Source organism: Rana temporaria, chromosome 2 (genome assembly GCF_905171775.1).
Source record: "Rana temporaria chromosome 2, aRanTem1.1, whole genome shotgun sequence".
NCBI lineage: Eukaryota > Metazoa > Chordata > Amphibia > Anura > Ranidae > Rana > Rana temporaria.
Window position 1 is genome coordinate 143309845 of NC_053490.1, and position 24488 is coordinate 143334332.

Sequence of the window (24488 nt, forward strand, 5' to 3'; positions counted from 1 at the left end):
GGTACTGCAACCGAAGCAAACAATCATCTATGGGTTTCAAGGCACTGTCACAAGATCTCCCACTGTAAACGTCATAATGTTTTCTACTTTCCAAATCATCTTTCTGAGGACAGCTGTCCTGTGTACATCCAAAGAAAAGTTTCTCACTGTATATAAATGGATCCTGGATGTTGTTAATGACAAATCTACTCCGTACCTGGGAGTGGATTTTAACTTTAAAGGAGTTGTAAAGGAAAAAAACATTTTTGCCTAAAATTAATGTCTGCAAGGTAGACAGACAGAATAGTGTAATGATTCTGTTAAAAAACAAGTAAATACCTATTAAATTCCTTCATCTATTTCCCCTCCGGCGTTCTAGTTTCTGTTCTCTCATTCACTTCCTGGTTTGCATCGCTCGTTCATGTAAGAACTACATTTCCCAGTATGCATTGCGGCACGCCCAGTAATTCACACCTCCTTGAAGTCTCTAACACGTAGAGAGCGTCCTGCCGCACAGATGTAGTTCCCAGGAGGGGACGAGCACGTTACTGACCACCGCAGTAAAGCCTCCCTTCACAGTGGTGAGTAACAATCAGACAAGCAGGAAGTGAACAGAGCAGAGAAGAAATAGAGCAACTTTTGATAGCATGCTGATAGCAAATGAATGAAAAAACAGACAAAAATTACATTTAGTGCTCCTAATTGAGAAAAATACACACTATACACACTATAGAGGGGTATGCTTTGTTCATGACTAAGCACCTTCACACTATTGCGGCTTTGTGGGCTGCATTTGCGCAGGCATGGCAACTGATTCATTTGAATGGGCTGCTGTGTCTGTGTTTCATGCAGGAAAAAAGTTTCTGCAGCATTTTGAAAATGCAGCAGCCCTGTGGTTTCCCTACAAACTCGCTGTCCTTTTAAATGCGTGGGGGTGCCCATTAGGAATAAATGGCAGCCCTGCATGGTTTTAAAGAGCAGCAAGTTTTGGATGACAGAAGGAGGGGGAGAGAATAGACTTGTCAGAAAACACATCGGTGGTGGCGGCGGTACAGTCTCTCCTCCTCTGATGCGCTCATGTCAGTTGGCGGCGGAGAGAGCTGCCTCTGGACACAGACAAGAAGAGGAGGTGAAAGGGGAGCACTCTGGCACTTCAGCGCCCCCACCTCTGTGGTGCCTGGGTGCGCTGCACCTCGTGCACCTGCCCAGGATCGGCCCTGGTGAGAACCAGGCCTAAGTTAGAATCTGGATGGCAAGGATTTATTTTCTGCTTTGTTCTGTTTGTTTTATTGCAACCTCTTAAAAAAAATCTGACTGCAAGTCAGAATTTTAAGAAAGACCTGCTATTTGGAATGGCCTTTTCCCAGGGAAGAAGATCCGTACTTGCGCTATCCACCACAGTCCATATAAATGCATATACAGGGGGAGGACAGGAGTGTATGGCTGGCAGCTAGAAGAGGATAAAGAAGATTTCTCTTATACATGTATGCACCTCAGTGTGTGAGGACGTTATGAAGCATAACTTGTGTTTTTTACTCAGCATCTTTCTGCCAGCAAGGTCCTGCATATAAACATCAGTGTCTGTGTACAGGAGGCCTTAGCAGATACACTTGTTAAACAAATGTAAAGTGCAAATAATGCTTAGTACATAGGAGAAGGTTTTATTTCCAAGTTCTCTTCTATGAGGCAGACATCTACTCAGGACTGCAGTCTAATTAGTACCCCTCTGCTTACACCAAGCTCCGTCTCTGTCAGACAGTTCTGCATTGCAGGTTCACTGGCAAACAAATGGTTACACAAGCAAGCTATGGTAAACTAGCGAGCACAGCAAAAGCTTTCTGTGTATCCTTGTATGCCGTCTGAATACTTATCATGGCACTGATGCAGCCAGGACAGTTTATGACTGCAACTCCTGGAGCCTGGGGGGAAACACTGCAGAGACTGGCAGCTAAACAACTTACAAAGCAAACTGGGATAACAGCTCCCAACTTACACAGGTCATTAAAGAACGTAAACCAGCGGTGGTCACCTTTCTTGGTGTCGCCAAGACATCACCAAAGGGCCACACATAAAATTAATTGAATGTACAGTCTGAGAGACCACAGACACACAACAGGATTTAGTCAAAGACTATGTATATGATACAAGAGATGGTCAGAGACAGCAGACATAATACAAGAGGTGGTCAGAGACTGCAGACATAATACAAGAGATGGTCAGAGACAGCAGACATAGTACAAGAGATGGTCAGAGACAGCAGACATAATACAAGAGGTGGTCAGAGACAGCAGACATAATACAAGAGATGGTCAGAGACAGCAGACAGAGTACAAGAGATGGTCAGAGACAGCAGACATAGTACAAGAGATGGTCAGAGACAGCCGACATAATACAAGAGGTGGTCAGTGACAGCAGACATAATACAAGAGGTGGTCAGAGACAGCAGACATAATACAAAAGGTGGTCGGAGACAGCAGACATAATACAAGAGGTGGTCAGAGACAGCAGACATAATACAAGAGGTGGTCAGAGACAGCAGACATAATACAAGAGATGGTCAGAGACAGCAGACATAATACAAGAGATGCTCAGAGACAGCAGACATAATACAAGAGATGCTCAGAGACAGCAGACATAGTACAAGAGATGCTCAGAGACAGCAGACATAGAACAAGAGATGGTCAGAGACAGCAGACATAATACAAGAGGTGGTCAGAGACAGCAGACATAGTACAAGAGATGCTCAGAGACAGCAGACATAGAACAAGAGATGGTCAGAGACAGCAGACATAATACAAGAGGTGGTCAGAGACAGCAGACATAGTACAAGAGATGGTCAGAGACAGCAGACATAATACAATAGGTGGTCAGAGACAGCAGACATAATACAAGAGGTGGTCAGAGACAGTAGACATAATACAAGAGGTGGTCAGAGACAGCAGACATAGTACAAGAGATGGTCAGAGACAGCAGATATAATACAAGAGGTGGTCAGAGACAGTAGACATAATACAAGAGGTGGTCAGAGACAGCAGACATAGTACAAGAGGTGGTCAGAGACAGCAGACATAGTACAAGAGGTGGTCAGAGACAGCAGACATAATACAATAGGTGGTCAGAGACAGCAGACATAATACAATAGGTGGTCAGAGACAGCAGACATAGTACAAGAGGTGGTCAGAGACAGCAGACATAGTACAAGAGGTGGTCAGAGACAGCAGACATAGTACAAGAGATGGCCAGGGTCTGCAGACGTATACCGATACTATCATTGGTATATGTGCCGACACCAAGCATTTGCACCAGTACTTGTAATGTACCCATTTGAAAAATTATTGCGCAAATACAGTGCAAGAAAAAAAAGTTGCAATGACCGCCATTTTATTCCCTAGGGCAGTGATGGCAAATTTTGGCACCCCAAATGTTTTGGAACTACATTTCCCATGATGCTCCACTACACTGCAGTGTGCAGGAGCATCATGGGAAATGTAGTTCCAAAACATCTGCGGTGCCAAGGTTCGCCATCACTGCCCTAGCGTGTCTGCTAAAAAAATATATATATAATGTTTGGGGGTTCTGATTAATTTTCTAGCAAAAAAATTTTGATTTTTACATGAAGGAGAGAAGTGCCAAAATAGGCCCGGTGGACAAGTGGTTAATGAATTCAAAAGAATAAAAAAAAAAAAAAAACAGTAAAGTTAGCCCAAATTGTTTTGTATAATGTGAAAGATTTTCTGCCGCGAGAATCGTGATCTTTATTCTAAGCCAAAAAATAAATAAAAAATCACGATTCTCAGTTTGGCGAGAATCCTGCAGCTCTACCTGACACATTTGCCTTCAGTGTAGACTAGTAGTGGCCTTGTTGGCACTCAGTACACAGGTATGTCCAATTGTTACCTCCATCAGGGAGCCCACACTGGACAGTGACATGTAGTCAGGAAATGGCTGCAAGAGATTGGCTGCGCTGAGACGTAATAAAGAATAGAAAAGAATGGTTAAAGCAAGTATTTAAAAAAATAAAATAAATCAGTGCTTGGAGTTCGTGGGCCAGATTCAGAAAGAAAGAAAGAGATACGCCGCGTAACTTCTAGGATGCGCCGGCGTATCTTTTTTCTGTATTTAGAAAACAAGATACGCCGGAATTTTGCTAAGATACGACCGACGTAAGTCTCTTACGCCGTCGTATCTTAGTTGCATATTTACGCTGGCTGCTAGGTGGCGCTTCCGTAGATTTACACGTCGAATATGCAAATTAGGTAGATACGCCGAATCACGAACGTAGTTGCGCCCGGCGTATCTATTTGCGTTGTTTGCGTAAGGCGTCGGACTGGCGTAAAGTTACCCCTGCTATATGAGGCGTACGCAATGTTAAGTATGGACGTCGGGACAGCATCGAATTTTCCGTCGTTTGTGTAAGACGTTTGCGAATAGGGCTGTGCGTAACTTACGTTCACATCGTAGGCAGTGTTCGGCGTATCTCTAGCTGGCGTAATTTAGAGCCTGCGCACTGGGATACGTCCATGTGCCATTCGTTAGAAACGTCAAATACGTGGGGTCACTAGTTATTTACATACAACACGCCCACTCCAAGCCTACTTTGAATTGCCCCGGCTCACGCCGACCCATTTACGCTATGCCACCGTAACTTAGGGCGCAAGTGCTTTGTGAATACAGCACTTGCCTGTCTAAGTTGCGGCGGTGTAGCGTAAAGAAGATACGCTACGCCCACACAAATTTACGCCGGTCTTTCTGAATATGGACCCTTGTTTCTAATCTTGACCAGGACACTATCTGCATGGAGTTTGCATGTTCTCATGCGGGTTCCCCAAAAGTCATGCTGGTAGGTTCTTGTCTAAATTAGCCCTGGTGTTTGTGTACAAATAGGCTATGCCCATGTTACCACTTTCAGCATGCTGCTCCCGAGCAATGGCAGAGATTTGAGGAAAGACCTGGTGACCTACCTCACACAAAGAAAAGTCTATGGAAAAATGGCTTTGTAAAGTATCAGCCACAGAGAATCCATGAAGAGATACATTGATTCTAATATACCATGAAGAGATCATTGATTATAATATACCATGAAGAGATCATTGATTATAATATACCATGAAGAGATCATTGATTCTAATATACCATGAAGAGATCATTGATTATATTATACCATGAAGAGATCATTGATTATAATATACCATGAAGAGATCATTGATTCTAATATATCATGAAGAGATCATTGATAATAATATACCATGAAAGATATACATTGATTCTAATATACCATGAAGAGATCATTGATAATAATATACCATGAAGAGATACATTCTAATATACCATGAAGAGATACACTGATTATAAAATACCATGAAAGATATACATTGATTATAATATACCATGAAGAGATCATTGATTGTCCCCAAACATATGCAGCCATGTCCCCCCATATGCAGCCATGTCCCCAAACATATGCAGCCATGTCCCCCACATATCCAGCCATGTCCCCCATGTACGCAGCCATGTCCCCAAACATATTTCAGCCATGTCCCCCCACATGCAGCCATGTCCCCCCACATGCAGCCATGTCCCCCCCATATGCAGCCATGTCCCCCCCCACATGCAGCCATGTCCATGTCCCCCCCATATCCAGCCATGTCCCCCGTACCTACTGTAAATGATGCCGCCGCTGCCGCGTTAATCACCGCGTGGGGAACATTACAGTCAGCTTTCGTTTAAATAGCTGTTTTCCCCGCCGCGCTGTGTATAGAGACACTCCCCCTTGCTCGCAATTGGACAGATCCGTCCAAGGGGGGAGTGTCAATGCGCGGCGGGGAAAACAGCTATTTGAACGAAAGCTGACTGTAATGTTCCCCGCGCGGTGATTAACGCGGCGGCATCATTTACAGTAGGTACGGGGTACATGGCTGGATATGGGGGGGGACAGTTGCGGCAACGACGGCGATACTGGTATCGGTATCGGGACAACCCTAATGATGAGTATACAGCAGTGGTGGTGATGAGTATACAGTAGTTGTGAATATATAGTGGCAGAAATAGAAGTATTACAGAATATACAGCCTCGTGCTACATGACTGAGATACATTAATAATTGTGTTTATTCCGCATGACATGGAGCTCAGTCATGTAGCACGAGGCTGTATATTCTGTAATACTAATATTTCTGGTAAACTCATTCAATGAATCCAAGCTGAGATAACATGCACTGCATTGATGCAGTCATACAATTGCACATGAGATAAAACAAGGTTCAGGAATATTCTTTATCCCATTGTTTTTCAGATCTATGTGCACTACAAACTGTATGACTGAATCGGTTCTGCTATTCTAAACAGAAAACCTTCATCTCTTTGCAGATATTAGAGATTCTCTGAGTACCGCTAAGAAGTCCTTACATCTAAAGAGCACCTGTCATTTCAGACCCATCATGGCAGTGCCCGTAAGCGGGCATCCCCTCACCCGCTGCCACCACGCCCCTCACCTTGCTGTGTCTCTGTGCAGGGCAGAGATGACAGCTGCTCTTTAACAATTGTTTTACATCAAATCCACCGTGTATAGTGGTGATGAGTACACAGCAGTGGAGAGGAGTACACCCTGGAGGAGATTAGTATACAATGGTGGTAAGGTGTACAGAGTAGTTGTGAATATATAGTGGTGACGAGTACACAGTGGCAGAGAAGAGTATGCCGCGGCGGAGAAGAGTATGCCGCGGCGGAGAAGAGTATGCCGCGGCGGAGAAGAGTATGCAGCGGCGGAGAAGAGTATGCCGTGGCGGAGATGGGTATGCAGTGGTGGAGATGGGTATACAGTGGTGGAGATGAGTATACAGTGGTAGAGATGGGTATACAGTGGTAAAGATGAGTATACAGTAGCGGAGATGAGTATACAGTGGCGGAGATGAGTATACAGTGGCGGAGATGGGTATACAGTGGTGGAGAGGAGTATACAGTGGTGGAGAGGAGTATACAGTGGTGGAGATGGGTATACAGTAGCGGAGATGAGTATATAGTGGTTGAGATGGGTATACAGTGGTGGAGATGAGTATACAGTGGTGGAGATGAGTATACAGTGGTGGATAGGAATATACAGTGGTGGAGACGAGTATACAGTGGTGGAGACGAGTATACAGTGGTGGAGACGAGTATACAGTGGTGGGGATGAGTATACAGTGGCGGAGATGAGTATACAGTAGAGGAGATGAGTATACAGTAGAGGAGATGAGTATACAGTGGTGGAGATGAGTATACAGTGGCGGAGATGAGTATACAGTAGAGGAGATGAGTATACAGTGGTAGAGATGAGTATACAGTGGTAGAGATGAGTATACAGTGGTGGAGAGGAGTATACAGTGGTGGAGATGAGTATACAGTGGTGGAGATGAGTATACAGTGGTGGAGAGGGGTATACAGTGGTGGAGATGAGTATACAGTGGTGGAGATGAGTATACAGTGGTGGAGATGAGTATACAGTGGTGGAGATGAGTATACAGTGGTGGAGATGAGTATACAGTGGTAAAGATGAGTATACAGTAGCGGAGATGAGTATACAGTGGCGGAGATGAGTATACAGTGGCGGAGATGGGTATACAGTGGTGGAGAGGAGTATACAGTGGTGGAGAGGAGTATACAGTGGTGGAGATGGGTATACAGTAGCGGAGATGAGTATATAGTGGTTGAGATGGGTATACAGTGGTGGAGATGAGTATACAGTGGTGGAGATGAGTATACAGTGGTGGATAGGAATATACAGTGGTGGAGACGAGTATACAGTGGTGGAGACGAGTATACAGTGGTGGAGACGAGTATACAGTGGTGGGGATGAGTATACAGTGGCGGAGATGAGTATACAGTAGAGGAGATGAGTATACAGTAGAGGAGATGAGTATACAGTGGTGGAGATGAGTATACAGTGGCGGAGATGAGTATACAGTAGAGGAGATGAGTATACAGTGGTAGAGATGAGTATACAGTGGTAGAGATGAGTATACAGTGGTGGAGAGGAGTATACAGTGGTGGAGATGAGTATACAGTGGTGGAGATGAGTATACAGTGGTGGAGAGGGGTATACAGTGGTGGAGATGAGTATACAGTGGTGGAGATGAGTATACAGTGGTGGAGATGAGTATACAGTGGTGGAGATGAGTATACAGTGGTGGAGATGAGTATACAGTGGTGGAGATGAGTACACAGTGGTGGAGATGAGTATACAGTGGTGGAGATGAGTATACAGTGGTGGAGATGAGTATACAGCGGTGGAGATGAGTATACAGCGGTGGAGAGGAGTATACAGTGGTGGAGAAGAGTATACAGTGGTGGAGAAGAGTATACAGTGGTGGAGATGAGTATACAGTGGTGGAGAAGAGTATACAGTGGTGGAGAAGAGTATACAGTGGTGGAGAAGAGTATACAGTGGTGGAGATGAGTATACAGTGGTGGAGATGAGTATACAGTGGTGGAGATGGGTATACAGTGGCGGAGATGAGTATACAGTGGTGGAGATGAGTATACAGTGGTGGAGATGAGTATACAGTGGTGGAGATGAGTACACAGTGGTGGAGATGAGTATACAGTGGTGGAGATGAGTATACAGCGGTGGAGAGGAGTATACAGTGGTGGAGAAGAGTATACAGTGGTGGAGAAGAGTATGCCGCGGCGGAGAAGAGTATGCCGCGGCGGAGAAGAGTATGCAGCGGCGGAGAAGAGTATGCCGTGGCGGAGATGGGTATGCAGTGGTGGAGATGGGTATACAGTGGTGGAGATGAGTATACAGTGGTAGAGATGGGTATACAGTGGTAAAGATGAGTATACAGTAGCGGAGATGAGTATACAGTGGCGGAGATGAGTATACAGTGGCGGAGATGGGTATACAGTGGTGGAGAGGAGTATACAGTGGTGGAGAGGAGTATACAGTGGTTGAGATGGGTATACAGTGGTGGAGATGAGTATACAGTGGTGGAGATGAGTATACAGTGGTGGATAGGAATATACAGTGGTGGAGACGAGTATACAGTGGTGGAGACGAGTATACAGTGGTGGAGACGAGTATACAGTGGTGGGGATGAGTATACAGTGGCGGAGATGAGTATACAGTAGAGGAGATGAGTATACAGTAGAGGAGATGAGTATACAGTAGAGGAGATGAGTATACAGTGGTGGAGATGAGTATACAGTGGCGGAGATGAGTATACAGTAGAGGAGATGAGTATACAGTGGTAGAGATGAGTATACAGTGGTAGAGATGAGTATACAGTGGTGGAGAGGAGTATACAGTGGTGGAGAGGAGTATACAGTGGTGGAGATGAGTATACAGTGGTGGAGAGGGGTATACAGTGGTGGAGATGAGTATACAGTGGTGGAGATGAGTATACAGTGGTGGAGATGAGTATACAGTGGTGGAGATGAGTATACAGTGGTGGAGATGAGTACACAGTGGTGGAGATGAGTATACAGTGGTGGAGATGAGTATACAGTGGTGGAGATGAGTATACAGCGGTGGAGATGAGTATACAGCGGTGGAGAGGAGTATACAGTGGTGGAGAAGAGTATACAGTGGTGGAGAAGAGTATACAGTGGTGGAGATGAGTATACAGTGGTGGAGAAGAGTATACAGTGGTGGAGAAGAGTATACAGTGGTGGAGAAGAGTATACAGTGGTGGAGAAGAGTATACAGTGGTGGAGAAGAGTATACAGTGGTGGAGATGAGTATACAGTGGTGGAGATGAGTATACAGTGGTGGAGATGGGTATACAGTGGCGGAGATGAGTATACAGTGGTGGAGATGAGTATACAGTGGTGGAGATGAGTATACAGTGGTGGAGATGAGTACACAGTGGTGGAGATGAGTATACAGTGGTGGAGATGAGTATACAGCGGTGGAGAGGAGTATACAGTGGTGGAGAAGAGTATACAGTGGTGGAGAAGAGTATGCCGCGGCGGAGAAGAGTATGCCGCGGCGGAGAAGAGTATGCAGCGGCGGAGAAGAGTATGCCGTGGCGGAGATGGGTATGCAGTGGTGGAGATGGGTATACAGTGGTGGAGATGAGTATACAGTGGTGGAGAAGAGTATACAGTGGTGGAGAAGAGTATACAGTGGTGGAGAAGAGTATACAGTGGTGGAGAAGAGTATACAGTGGTGGAGAAGAGTATACAGTGGTGGAGATGAGTATACAGTGGTGGAGATGAGTATACAGTGGTGGAGATGGGTATACAGTGGCGGAGATGAGTATACAGTGGTGGAGATGAGTATACAGTGGTGGAGATGAGTATACAGTGGTGGAGATGAGTACACAGTGGTGGAGATGAGTATACAGTGGTGGAGATGAGTATACAGCGGTGGAGAGGAGTATACAGTGGTGGAGAAGAGTATACAGTGGTGGAGAAGAGTATGCCGCGGCGGAGAAGAGTATGCCGCGGCGGAGAAGAGTATGCAGCGGCGGAGAAGAGTATGCCGTGGCGGAGATGGGTATGCAGTGGTGGAGATGGGTATACAGTGGTGGAGATGAGTATACAGTGGTAGAGATGGGTATACAGTGGTAAAGATGAGTATACAGTAGCGGAGATGAGTATACAGTGGCGGAGATGAGTATACAGTGGCGGAGATGGGTATACAGTGGTGGAGAGGAGTATACAGTGGTGGAGAGGAGTATACAGTGGTGGAGATGGGTATACAGTAGCGGAGATGAGTATATAGTGGTTGAGATGGGTATACAGTGGTGGAGATGAGTATACAGTGGTGGAGATGAGTATACAGTGGTGGATAGGAATATACAGTGGTGGAGACGAGTATACAGCGGCGGAGAAGAGTATGCCGTGGCGGAGATGGGTATGCAGTGGTGGAGATGGGTATACAGTGGTGGAGATGAGTATACAGTGGTAGAGATGGGTATACAGTGGTAAAGATGAGTATACAGTAGCGGAGATGAGTATACAGTGGCGGAGATGAGTATACAGTGGCGGAGATGGGTATACAGTGGTGGAGAGGAGTATACAGTGGTGGAGAGGAGTATACAGTGGTGGAGATGGGTATACAGTAGCGGAGATGAGTATATAGTGGTTGAGATGGGTATACAGTGGTGGAGATGAGTATACAGTGGTGGAGATGAGTATACAGTGGTGGATAGGAATATACAGTGGTGGAGACGAGTATACAGTGGTGGAGACGAGTATACAGTGGTGGAGACGAGTATACAGTGGTGGGGATGAGTATACAGTGGCGGAGATGAGTATACAGTAGAGGAGATGAGTATACAGTAGAGGAGATGAGTATACAGTGGTGGAGATGAGTATACAGTGGCGGAGATGAGTATACAGTAGAGGAGATGAGTATACAGTGGTGGAGATGAGTATACAGTGGTGGAGATGAGTATACAGCGGTGGAGATGAGTATACAGCGGTGGAGAGGAGTATACAGTGGTGGAGAAGAGTATACAGTGGTGGAGAAGAGTATACAGTGGTGGAGATGAGTATACAGTGGTGGAGAAGAGTATACAGTGGTGGAGAAGAGTATACAGTGGTGGAGATGAGTATACAGTGGTGGAGAAGAGTATACAGTGGTGGAGATGAGTATACAGTGGTGGAGATGAGTATACAGTGGTGGAGATGGGTATACAGTGGCGGAGATGAGTATACAGTGGTGGAGATGAGTATACAGTGGTGGAGATGAGTATACAGTGGTGGAGATGAGTACACAGTGGTGGAGATGAGTATACAGTGGTGGAGATGAGTATACAGCGGTGGAGAGGAGTATACAGTGGTGGAGAAGAGTATACAGTGGTGGAGAAGAGTATACAGTGGTGGAGATGAGTATACAGTGGTGGAGAAGAGTATACAGTGGTGGAGATGAGTATACAGTGGTGGAGATGAGTATACAGTGGTGGAGATGAGTATACAGTGGTGGAGATGAGTATACAGTAGAGGAGATGAGTATACAGTAGAGGAGATGAGTATACAGTGGTGGAGATGAGTATACAGTGGTGGAGATGAGTATACAGTAGAGGAGATGAGTATACAGTAGAGGAGATGAGTATACAGTGGTGGAGATGAGTATACAGTGGTGGAGATGAGTATACAGTAGAGGAGATGAGTATACAGTAGAGGAGATGAGTATACAGTGGTAGAGATGAGTATACAATGGTGGAGATGAGTATACAGTAGAGGAGATGAGTATACAGTAGAGGAGATGAGTATACAGTGGTAGAGATGAGTATACAATGGTGGAGATGAGTATACAGTAGAGGAGATGAGTATACAGTGGTGGAGATGAGTATACAGTGGTAGAGATGAGTATACAGTGGTGGAGATGAGTATACAGTAGAGGAGATGAGTATACAGTGGTGGAGATGAGTATACAGTGGTAGAGATGAGTATACAGTGGTGGAGATGAGTATACAGTGGTGGAGATGAGTATACAGTGGTGGAGATGAGTATACAGTGGTGGAGATGAGTATACAGTGGTAGAGATGAGTATACAGTGGTAGAGATGAGTATACAGTAGAGAAGATGAGTATACAGTGGTGGAGATGAGTATACAGTAGCGGAGATGAGTACACAGTAGAGGAAAGGTGTGTGTAGGGGGTACAATGAGGAGTTCTCCGGAGGACACACGTGACACAAATCCCGGTCCCCTCACCTGCTTGCACGGTGTCGGTGAGGTCGTGGCTCCCGGTACTCCGGGGAATCTCCTTGAGTTTCCTGGCACTGAGGTTGAGTATCCCGGAGTTGGCCGCCTCGTCTAGCGCCCTCTCCAGGCCCCGGTTGAGCGGCAGACTGAGGGTGAAGTTGGTGGTGTGAGGCAGGGCGGTGGTAGGGTGGTGGTACGGGGTGTGGGGCAGAGCGGTGGTGGTGGGAAGGTTGGGGTAAGGCGGACACTCGGTGCCCAGAGTCGCCATGTTCCCCCGGAGAGAGGAGAGCGGATAGTCCGGTGAGGCGGTCACTCGGCTTTCCTGTGGAGGGTTTCCTGCCGCCGGGAGTGTGCAGGCACAGGGCGCATGTCCTCCCCGCCGTATATCCTGGCATACAGCCTGCACTCCTCCGGTACACACTGCTTCCTGTCACACAACTTCACAGGTCCCCCCGAGCTGTCATGGCATCCACTCCCTCATTGGTCTGTCATACGACACAATGGAGCACAGACAGTTTCCTGCCCACTTTTCCTCTGTCATTGAGCCTGGTGCTGGGACTGGTCACATCCTCTGTACAGTGTGACTGCGGGCTCATGTCACAGCTCAGCATCCATCCCTCCCACCTACCTACCTCTACTCTTCATATCCACCCCTCTCCTCCCACCTACCTACCTCCCTCCATCTACTCTTCACACCACACTGCGGAGGGAGGCAAATCACAGCACCCACCTACCTCCATCTACTCACCACATCCATCCCTCTCCCCCCTCAGCACATTACACTGCAAAGGAGGAGGGAGCCATAATCACAGCACCTACCTACCTACCTCTACTCTGTACCCACCTCCCTCTACTCATCACCTACCTACCTCCCTCCGTCTACTCTTCACATCCCACTGCATAGGAGGAGGGAGCCATAATCACAGCACCCACCTACCTACCTACCTCTACTCACCACCCATCAACCTCCCTCTACTCATCACATCCATCCCTCTCCCCACTCACCACATCACACTGCATAGGAGAAGGGAGCCAAATCACAGCACCCACCTACCTCCCTCTACTCATCACATCCATCCCTCATACCTACCTCTACTCTTCATATCCACCCCTCTTCTCCCACCTACCTACCTCCCTCCATCTACTCTTCACATCACACTGCATAGAGGGAGCCAAATCACAGCACCCACCAACCTCCCTCTACTCTGTACCCACCTCTTTCTATTCATCACCCACCTACCTCCCTCTACCCACCACCCACCTCCCTCTACTCATCACATCCATCCCTCTCCCCCTCACCACATTACACTGCATAGGAGGAGGGAGCCATAATCACAGCACCTACCCACCTCCCTCCCTCTACTCATCACCCACTTACCTCCCTCTACTCTGCACCCACCTCTCTCTATTCATCATCCACCTCTCTCTACTCAGCACCTACCTACCTCCCTCTACTCTGCACCCACTTCTCTCTACTCACCACCCATCGACCTACCCCCATCTACTCGGCACCCACTTATCTCTACTCAGCACCTACCTACCTCCCTCTACTCTGCACCCACCTCTCTCAACTCACCACCCACCAACCTCCCTCTACTCATCACATCCATCCCTCTCACCACATTACACTGCATAGGACGAGGGAGCTATAATCACAGCACCTACCCACCTCCCGCTACTCTGTACCCACCTCCCTCTACTCATCACCCACCTACCTCCCTATACTCATCACCCACCTCCCTCTACTCATCACCCACCTACCTCCCTCTACTCAGCACCTACCTACCTCCCTCTACTCTGCACCCACCTCTCTCTATTCATCACCCACCTCTCTCTACTTATTACCCACCTCTCTCTACTCAGCACCTACCTCCCTCTACTCTGCATCCACCTCTCTCTACTCACCACCCACCTACCTCCATCTACTCAGCAACCACTTATCTCCCTCTACTCACCACCTACCACCCACCCACCAACCTCCCTCTACTCATCACATCCATCCCTCTCCCCCCTTACCACATGACACTGCATAGGAGGAGGAAGCCATAATCACAGTACCTACCTCCCTCTACTCTGTACCCACCTCTCTCTACTCAGCGCCCACCTACCCCCCTCTACTTACCACCCACCTACCTCCCTGTACTCACCACCCTCCTCTCTCTACTCAGCATCTACCTCCCTCTACTCAGCACCTATCTCCCTCTACTCTGCACCCACCCCCCTCTACTCATCACCCACCCACCTCCCTCTACTCACCACCTACCTCCCTCTACTCATCACATCCATTCCTCTCCCCCCTCACAACATGACACTGCATAGGAGGAGGGAGCCATAATCACAGCACCTACCCACCTCCCTCTACTCAGCACCAACCTCCCTCTACTTGGCACCCACCTCCCTCCCCCTACAGGGAGGGACTGCAATAAGGCGATTAAGCTATTCGCCTTACCAGCCCCTCGGCGGAAGGAGAAAGTGGGACAGGAAGTCCCACTTCTCCTGAAGCCCCCACTCCCCCCCCCCCCAAAAAAAATTACATGCCAAATGTGGCATGTAAGGGGGCAAGGAGTGGGTTAAGCAGAAGTTCCATTTTTAGGTGGAACTCCGCTTTAATAAGCAACCATGGCACTCCCCACCCCACAGCCACATGTCTAGGAATGCTTTGCTTCTAAGCAGGTGCAGTTAGCTAATCTGCCACTAGGTGTCTCTGTTCCAGAATAGTTTCTGGTGTAAGCAGGTCCTAGGTCCCTTTTAGCCAGCTATAGCCATCCTGACTGGTGGAGGAGAAGGTGGGTTGCAAAAGGTCCTCAGGCCAGGCCAAGTGTTCCCTGAAGTGAGGCTATCCCCCGAAGCAGCGGTCACCAACCAGTGATCTGATATACCACTGATGGTCCATGAGAAAATGTTGGTGGTCCCCAGGGGTTTTGCCACAAATCAACATTGTGGCAGATGTATACCACCCAATGCTGTTTCCAGCATTGATACCTGATGCCTCATCTGTGAACTCAGAGGGAGGCACCAGGAGTAGTGCAGAGAGTGGGAGAAAGAGGGGACTTTCAATGGCAGCACTGAACACAGACTGTGGGAGGGAGTATGGAGCTTAAGCACATGGCTGGATAAGGAGGTGAGATGCAATGATGAGTCTGTGTAAGGCAGCGGTGTGATGCAGAGTGCAGGGAGGGGGGCAGAAAGCTGGAGTATTGTGTGTATAAGGCTGCAGTGTTATCCAGGGGGAGGGGGGCAGAGAGTCGGAGCATTGTGTGTATAAGGCATGTCAAATTCATGTTAGTGGTCCTTGGGATTCAAAATTGTGAGTTTTGTGGTCCGTGAGGTCTGAAAGTTAGCAACCACTGCCCTGTAGGACCTGGGAGAAGTGTACCCAAGCCAGAGGTCATTGCAGTGATCCTATTTCAGGAAGGCTACTCATAAGGAGCAGTGAGCTGGATGCAGAAGGTCTAAGGCAGTGGTTCTCAACCTGGGGGTCAAATGATGATTTGCCAGGGGTCACCGAATTCTGGGCTGTTCCTGAAGCCCGCACCAATCTCACAGCCATTTTGCGACCGCCCAGCAGGGCTGTCCCTGGAGCCCGCGGCCTCCCACTTAGCCTCTTCGCAGCCGCCCATTCAGTTCACGGCATGGCTGGGGGGCAGAGACTAGAGGTCAGCTGACTGGCAAGTAATGTGAAGTGGGAGGGGCTGGAGGAGACCATATCTCCTGATTTCGGCATAAGTGTCACTGCTACAAGACACCACAAAGTCGGAGACACAGTGAGTAGCACTACCTGGGATTAGAGTTGCCATTAAAAGTCCCCACTACATATCAGCAGGTGACCTTGATCAAGAGCACCTAAGTTGGCTGATCAGAACTCCCCCCAGCATTGCCACTCAAACCCCCCCCCCCCCACCAAGGAGTAATAGAAGGAATACAAATAGAGAATATAAGGAAGGGAAAGGAAAAGAAGGTGAGGAACAAAGAAAAAGGGAGAGAAAGAATAAGAATAAGAAAAAGATTAAGAAAGATGGCCAGAGAGAGGAATGGGGGGAGGGGGGGCAAGAAATTAGGATAGAGAGAGATAAAAGGGAAAGAAAGGAGAACAAAGAGAAAGAGTGATGCATCCTAAAATGTACCATAAGGGGTTTTAATACTGCATGAGTAAAAGGGACTCAGGCAGCGCTAAATGTCCATGGGTTGGGGGCGCAAATTACTTGCCTTGCCTTGGGTACTGACAACCCATGCTATGAAAATTATTTTACTGTTGGGGTCCCCACAACTTGGGAAATGTTATCAAGGGGTCACAGCACTAGAAAGTTGAGAACTACTGGTCTAAGGCAAACCAGGACCATCTGAATGAGTACTGATGACCCCAGGATGTAAGAGACTGAGTTGGGAAGATGACTTACTAAATTGGACAGTGGGCTGCTCTCACATGTGGCTGCTGTGGATTGTCCACTATATGTGGTTAACAATGTACTGGGATTGTTAGGCCTATGTGATGGGACTGTAATGCCATCTTAAAGACCCACCAGTAAAGTGCAGCAATCCTAACTTTGTGTGTGAACATTTCTTAATTGGGATATAAAGGGCAATGGCCGGCAATGTTGTGAGAAGGTCTCTGGCAAGGAGATGAGCACAAGATGGCAGAGGTTAAGACTTCAAGTAGGAGGATTGTTGTTCTGGTAGCAAGAAGTAGTTGGGTAGGAACTTGTGCTGTTACATAGCCAATGTAAAGCCCCACTTACAGTACAGATGACAGATTCCGGGCGGGTTTGCTCATGTGGGTTCAGGCTAGTATTTGAACTAGCTCAAGCTCATGATTGCATTTTATGGGCTAAGCAGCCACAGCAGTGTGCCCAAACCTGCCATTCGAGACACAGGAATCTGCATATTCTTGGAATTTGCAGGGTGTGCTAGATGCCTGTGTGAATAGTCCCTTAGGCCCGATTCACACTAGTGCAATGCCAGACATCGCATGTGATTCACACTGCATTGCTGTGCAGATCACACGCAATGTATGTCTGTGCAATGCAATTTCAGCCATACAAACTGTATGACTGAAATCGCATCGCATTCGTACCAAAATGGTGCAGGACCCTTTTTCTGGGCCGCACTGGTATCAGATCGCATGGGTGTTCACACCTATGTGATCCGATTCTTGCACCATTTCACAGTTCGCACTGCGATCTGCGAACCGATCTGGTGGGGTTAACTTTACATTGACACCTGAGCGGTTCGCAGATCTCAGTGTAAACCACTGTGTGATTCAGGTGCGATGCGGGAATCCTCACTGGATTTGCAGGGTTCTCGCATCGCAGTAGTGTGAATCCTAAAGTGAATCTAAAACCAGGAACAAAAATGTATAGTGTAGCAAGTTCCCAGACCTCTAGAGGACTAATGGTGACCTCCAGAGTCGGTGAGACCTGACATCCTTCTTGGTAGAGTGGGCTATTAAGACATGGTGGGTGTAATACAAGCTTAAGGGATGGGCGCCAGACACTTTTTGAATGCACAGAGATTTATTGCCTCTTGAACAAGAACTGTGGGAGAGCGGGTTAGGGCCAGGACACCCTTGAGTAGATGCAATGATAATTAGCAGATTCTGAGACTTCTATAGGTAGACATCCATACAGTGGAAGGACTCCAGCCAGATACCACGTCTGTATAGATAGGACCGCTGTCTCCTATGGCAACAAATCTTGTAACAGTCACTAACGATAATTGTACTTAACTATTGGTAACACAGATAGTTCTCCTCATACGCTATACTCTTTCACTGTAGGTCTTCACTCACTGAGCTCCAAATCTCTCATTAGATTCTGAGACACAATTGCCACTGGATTTCTTGAGCTCTTTCACTTCCATTACTCAGTATCTTCCTCAAGTGTCACCCCCCGCTTCCCTGCTGGAGCCCTGGCTTGGCACTCACAGATACTCTTCAAGTGTCACCCTTGCTTACTCGTTAGGTCCCTGGCTTGGCACTCACTAATGCTCCTCAAGCGCCACCTTTGCTGTCCCGCTGGGTCCCTGACTTGGCACTTACTGAAGTTTTTCCACTTCTTCACTGTCCCCGGCTGGTGAGAAGACTGCTCCGGTACTGGCTCCAGCTCACTCACAATGGTCTCTGGTAACAAGGTAGATGGCCCCTTAGTGGCATCAGCTTCCCCTCTACCTGCGACCACAACTGGTTCCCCGTCCAGCTGAACTGTTACTCTTAGTTGGACTCCAATCCTGCAATCCCAACCCTGCGCTGCTTTTCCTGCTTCTGGATAGGCCTCAGACAGCCCAGCAGCCAGACTGCATCGGGATAGGCCTCAGGCTTTCGGTCTAGCAGCATAACACACTTCCACCCAGACAGCCGTTTGGGTGGTCCAGGACCCCGATAACCTGACTCCATCCAAATATACAGGCTCTCCCTGCATCCCAAGGTGCTTAAAGAAACCCTGCCCATTGGCTGAGAGACCCCATCCATTCGTAAACCTGACCTTGCTAAGCCCTTCTCTATTTAATGTCACCAGCATAACACCACCTAGTGACAGAAGAGAGAAGGTGCAGCAAGTCCAGAACTAGAAAGGAATCAGTGGATCTACTAACAATCAACCAGGGTAACTACTGCCTGGCAAACTAAATGTATTAGCTACCCTGCCTACACCCTCCCCCTGCCTAGGAAAGGGTGTCTCAGAGTTGCAAGAAATAATTTAACTCTCAAGCCAGAGAGTGGATGTCCTGACAAAACTGGGATGGGTGGGGAAACAAAGGAGAGAAGAAAATTATAACAAGACATGTGGCTTACCACATTAAATAAACAGTGTATATACATTGGCAAGTGGCATTTCACACAAGGGCATATAAATAGCAGAGAATATATACAATTTTACATGAGGCGTACCACCCAAACAATATAAAAGGGGAAAATATAAACAGTAGCCTTATATCCTAATTGTCTATTATGTGCACTGGGAAAAATATAGAAAATGTTAGCTTGGTTATAAAAGCTGAAGTCACTGTCTCTCCTTAGCCAAGGAAGACGCATTGGGGTGCAGGAACGCCTGAAAGAGAAAATAGCATAGAAATACATCCTATCTCTTCAATAACACAGTGCAATGTGTACATGAATGTTGAGTAAATATTAATTACCCTCAGCCGAGAGCAGGAAAGCAGTGTAAATACACCCTAAGATATATCTAAATATGAGTACAGATGAAACTAGGCCCCACCCCCATCCAAGGGTGACACCCCTTTTCCATAGCAAACCTAAAGAAAACCTACTTAAAGGGGTTGTAAAGGTAGAATTTTTTTTCCCTAAATAGCTTCCTTTACCTTAGTGCAGTCCTCCTTCACTTACCTCATTCTTCGATTTTGCTTTTAAATGTCCTTATTTCTTCTGAGAAATGCTCACTTCCTGTTCTTCTGTCTGTAACTCCACACAGTAATGCAAGGCTTTCTCCCTGGTGTGGAGTGTCGTGCTTGCCCCCTCCCTTGGACTACAGGAGAGTCAGGACGCTCTTTACCTTGCACATATAGGAGCTGTGTGTTAGTGGGCATCCTGACTCTCCTGTAGTCCAAGGAAGGGGCGAGCACGACACTCCACACCAGGGAGAAAGCCTTGAATTAATGTGTGGAGTTAGAGACAGAAGAACAGGAAGTGAGGATTTTTCAGAAGAAATAAGGACATTTAAAAGCAAAATGGAAGGATGAGGTAAGTGAATGAGAACTGCACTAAGGTAAAGGAAGCCATTTAGGAGAAAAAAAATTGTACCTTTACAACCCCTTTGACAATTCTTACCAACGGGAACAATTGCTCACTCAGGCTGGCACTCTCATGCCACCTGGTGGCCAGCATATTCAGCAAACAGTTCTTGTGTACTTTCCAGTCCATCATTAAATAGTAAGGTGAGAACTTTAGCTGTGTGAAGTTGGCACCCCATGTTTGTAAAACCTGAATAAAAATATACTATGTGTTTGTGCTGGTTTGTACCGCAAAAATGAGCGTTTGTGCTGAATTTTAAAAACAAACGCGCCATTCGTTTGTGTCACGTTTGTGCTGCAAAAATAAACGTTTGTGCCGCTTTGGTTGCAGAGATATTGTGCGTTAAAGTTGCTGAAACCCTGCCCACTTTGCACCCCATGTTGCTGAATTTTAAAAACAAACGCGCCATTCTTTTGTGCCGCGTTTGTGCTGGTTTGTGCCACAAAAATAAACGTTTGTGCTGCTTTGGTTGCAGAGATATTGTGCGTTAAAGTTTCTGAAACACCACCCACTTTGCACCCCATGTTGCTGAATTTTTTAAACAAATGCGCCATTCGTTTGTGCCGCATTTGTGCTGGTTTGTGCCACAAAAATAAACGTTTGTGCGGCTTTGGTTGCGGAGATATTGTGCGTTAAAGTTGCTGAAACCCTGTGTCCAGAGGATCTCACTGCACAGGTAGCAACTTGGATCCCCTGCGGATGCTGGACGAGATGGCGGACGTGGACAGGCTGCTTTCCCAGCTCAATGCGGAGGCGGCGTCCAAAGGAGTGGAGTGGCTGCAGGATCAGCTCTCATCTGTCCTGTGAGATTGAGCCTCTGGATCAGGGACAGGGGGGCAGGAGTCCTTAAGAGCTTGGAGGTCTCAGCCCCTGGAGCGCTTCTCTCCGGACTCCTGCCCCAGAACTCGTGTCACATCGGGAGTCCCAAGCAGGCCCCTTCAGGATCACTTGCAAAGCGATCGGGTGCACCCACGGGTGGCGCACCTGGAAGGAATACCCTTTATCGGCGGGCAGGGTTTTTGGGGGTGTCTGTGTCTCCGCCCGGCGTCAGGATCAGGAACAGGCAGGCTCCTCCCCCAGTGATAAGTTTCAGCATACTGCCAGGTTTTCTACAGTGATGAGGAGGGAGGGGATGATGAGGTTACTGACTCCACGTAGGTGCCTGAGAGGAGGAGGCACATCGCCAACGAGGCAGGATGCCCTCCAGGGGCCAGCTTAAGGGCAGCACACCGACTGCATCACAACGCAGAGCTCCGCATGTGCAGGGCGCTGCTGTCTCTACGTTATTCCAAAAGTTCTTTGGTGTGTGGTTTCGTTATCCTGACTCGACGTCTATTGACGTCCTGCAGGATAACAGCCGCAGCGCGCCCGTAAGGGCGCGCATCGTGGCGATCGGTGGTGTGGTGTGTCAGTCTGACACACCGCAACACCGATCTCAGTAAATAGCCTCTGGCGGAGGCTCTTTACCACGTGATCAGCCGAGTCCAATCACGGCTGATCACGATGTAAACAGGAAGAGCCGTTGACCGGCTCTTCCTCACTCGCGTCTGACAGATGCGAGTAGATGAGAGCCGATCGGCGGCTCTCCTGACAGGAAGGGGTTTCCGCTGATTGTTTATCAGCGCAGCCCCCCCTCGGATGCCCACACTGGACCACCAGGATGCCGCCCAGGACCACCAGGGAAGCACCCAACATGTGGATAGCCAGGTAAGTCCCCATGGCCATCCACATGTAAAAATGTATACATAACATATGCCAAATCAGTGCCCACAAATGGGCACTGACTGGCACCATCATGGCAGAAACAAAAATTGTGATGCCCAGCAATGCCACCCACCAGTGTCCATCAGTGCCACCTATCAGTGCTCACCTGTGCCCATCAGTGCCCACCTATCAGTGCCCGTCCATGCCACCTATCAGTGCCACTCATAAGTACCCATCAGTGCCAGCTATGAGTGCCCATCAGTGCCGTCTATGAATGCCCATCAGTGCCGCATACCAGTGCCACCTATCAGTGCCCATCAGTGCCGCCTATCAGTGCCCAGTGCCACCTTATCGGTGCCCGTCAGTGCCGCCTTGTCAGTGCCGCCTTATCAGTGCCCGTCAGTGCCGCCTTATTAGTGCCCGTCATTGAAGAAATACATTACAAAATAAATTAACAAAACGTTTTTCTTTGTTTCTTTCAAAATGTTCTCACGTTTTTTATTTGTTGTGCAAAAAATAAAAATTGCAGAGGTGATCAAATACCACCAAAAGAAAGCTCTATTTGTGGGAACAAAATGATAAAAAATGTGTTTGGGTAAAGTGTAGCATGACCGCACAATTGTCATTCAAAGTGCAACAGTGCTGAAAGCTGAAATTTGGCTTGGGCAGGTAGGTGTATAAGTGCCTGGTATGGAAGTGGTTAATATCTTAGAAACCGAACTGGCACAAACGCACATTTTTTGCCTCACAAACCAGCACAAATGCGGCACAAACTAATGGTATATTTTTATTCAGGTTTTACAAACATGGGGTTTCAACTTCACACAGCTGAGAACTTTCCCTCTTTGCCACAGCTTATTCTAACTAACTGACTAAACACCCCTAGTGTCTTTGGAGCCCCAAAGTCCATCAATCCTTCACTCAGGGTGGAACAACATTTCTCAGCAGTCTCCCTTTTCATAGGGACAACTCTGGGGACAGAGTGCATGGCTGCAGTCATAAAGCAATTGGCAATGCCATGGTGCAAGTGACCGCACTTCCTGAAATTAAAGTCCATCAATAGATCCCCTTGCATGTGAAATCTCAGCCTGCCCACACAACACCCGGGGACTGAGAAAAAATGTCCTCCTTGGTGGAAAAAACAAACACGCTGAACATCAAATCAACATGTTACTTTTCAGATGGAGGCACACTAGCGTTTCCAGAACACTAGCCAGTGTGGCTCAAGTAGGCACTCCTGCTGGTAGAACACAGTCCCAGCAGTACAGCCAAACAGGAGTGTTCCCACTAGCAACATTTCTGCAAGAATGGTGGAGTGGCTCTGAGTCTCAGCATAGCGTCCTAAATCTGGACTCCACAGAACACACATTTGTAATAATCCACATAGTTATGATGAATGAGTACAGTTCAACAACATTCTACCAATAGTACCTGGGATCCGGTAACTGTAGGGTTTCCCTTTCCTCATTATGAAATACTTAGCTCTGAACGAAGCCCCCGTATCGGAGCCAGATCCACGCCGAGGGAGCTGACATCTTGCCCTCGGCGTGTCTTCCAGGTTCACGGCTGTATTTCACCATACATGCTCCGTTTACTGTGAAATGCAAATCTCCGGTGGGTGTAACAAGATGTCCGCTTGCCGCCCAGAACTAGAGAGGAATCAGTAAATCTACTAACAATCAACCAGGGCAACTACTGCCTGGCAAACTAAATTTACTAGCAACCCTGCCTAAACACCAGGTTGCTACATCAGTATTGCAGCATAGCTGTCCTTAGGTGTGGTGGCTGTATTAGTTTTCTTTTACACTTTTTTACTTTATTATAACCACTTGTCTTCCGAAAGATTTTACCCCCTTCATGAACAGGCCATTTTTTTGCTATTTGGTACTACGCAATTTTAATTGACAATTGCGCAGTCATGCAATGCCACACCCAAACAAAGTTTATATAATTTTTCTCACAAAAATAGAGCTTTTTTTTGGTGGTATTTGACCACCACAGTTTTTTTTATTTTAAAGATAAAAAAAGATCGACAATTTTGAAAAAAAAAATGTATTTTTACCTTTTGCTATAAAACATATCCCACATTATTTTTTTAAGAAAACCAAATCTCTTAATACATTTTGGACAAAATGTGTTTTGCTACATGTCTTTGATAAAAAAACAAACCTCAATAAGTGTATATTGATTTTTTTGTATGAAAGTTACAGCAGGGCTCAAAATCTCAAGTCCTGAGCTACTAGCCAGGCCTCAAAGGTTACACGCTACCAGTGCCCCACTCAATCCCTACCCTGCCCTGCCCCTAGACACGCCCTCATAAATTATCTCATGAAATGACACTTAAATGTTTTATGCAAAAATTAGTTACAAAAAAACATATTAACAACAACTTTATCAGTGCAGCCTCATCTGTGCTCATCAATACAGCCTCACCTGT

General features: G+C 47.2%; 1 protein-coding gene across 4 annotated transcripts in view; it reads right to left on the minus strand.

Annotated features, from left to right (window-relative positions):
- The window catches only part of LRCH1 (leucine rich repeats and calponin homology domain containing 1), a 290465-nt gene extending 277230 nt beyond the window's left edge, over positions 1-13235 (minus strand). Inside the window, exon 1 of one of the 4 annotated variants that reach the window (XM_040341251.1) lies at positions 12616-13235. In XM_040341251.1, coding sequence (XP_040197185.1) covers positions 12616-12874 — 259 coding nt within the window. In that variant the 5' untranslated portion in view covers positions 12875-13235. The remainder of the gene's footprint in view (positions 1-12615) is intronic. The other 3 variants (XM_040341250.1, XM_040341253.1, XM_040341252.1) reach the window with 3 other exon arrangements.
- Between the last annotated feature and the right edge of the window lie 11253 nt (positions 13236-24488).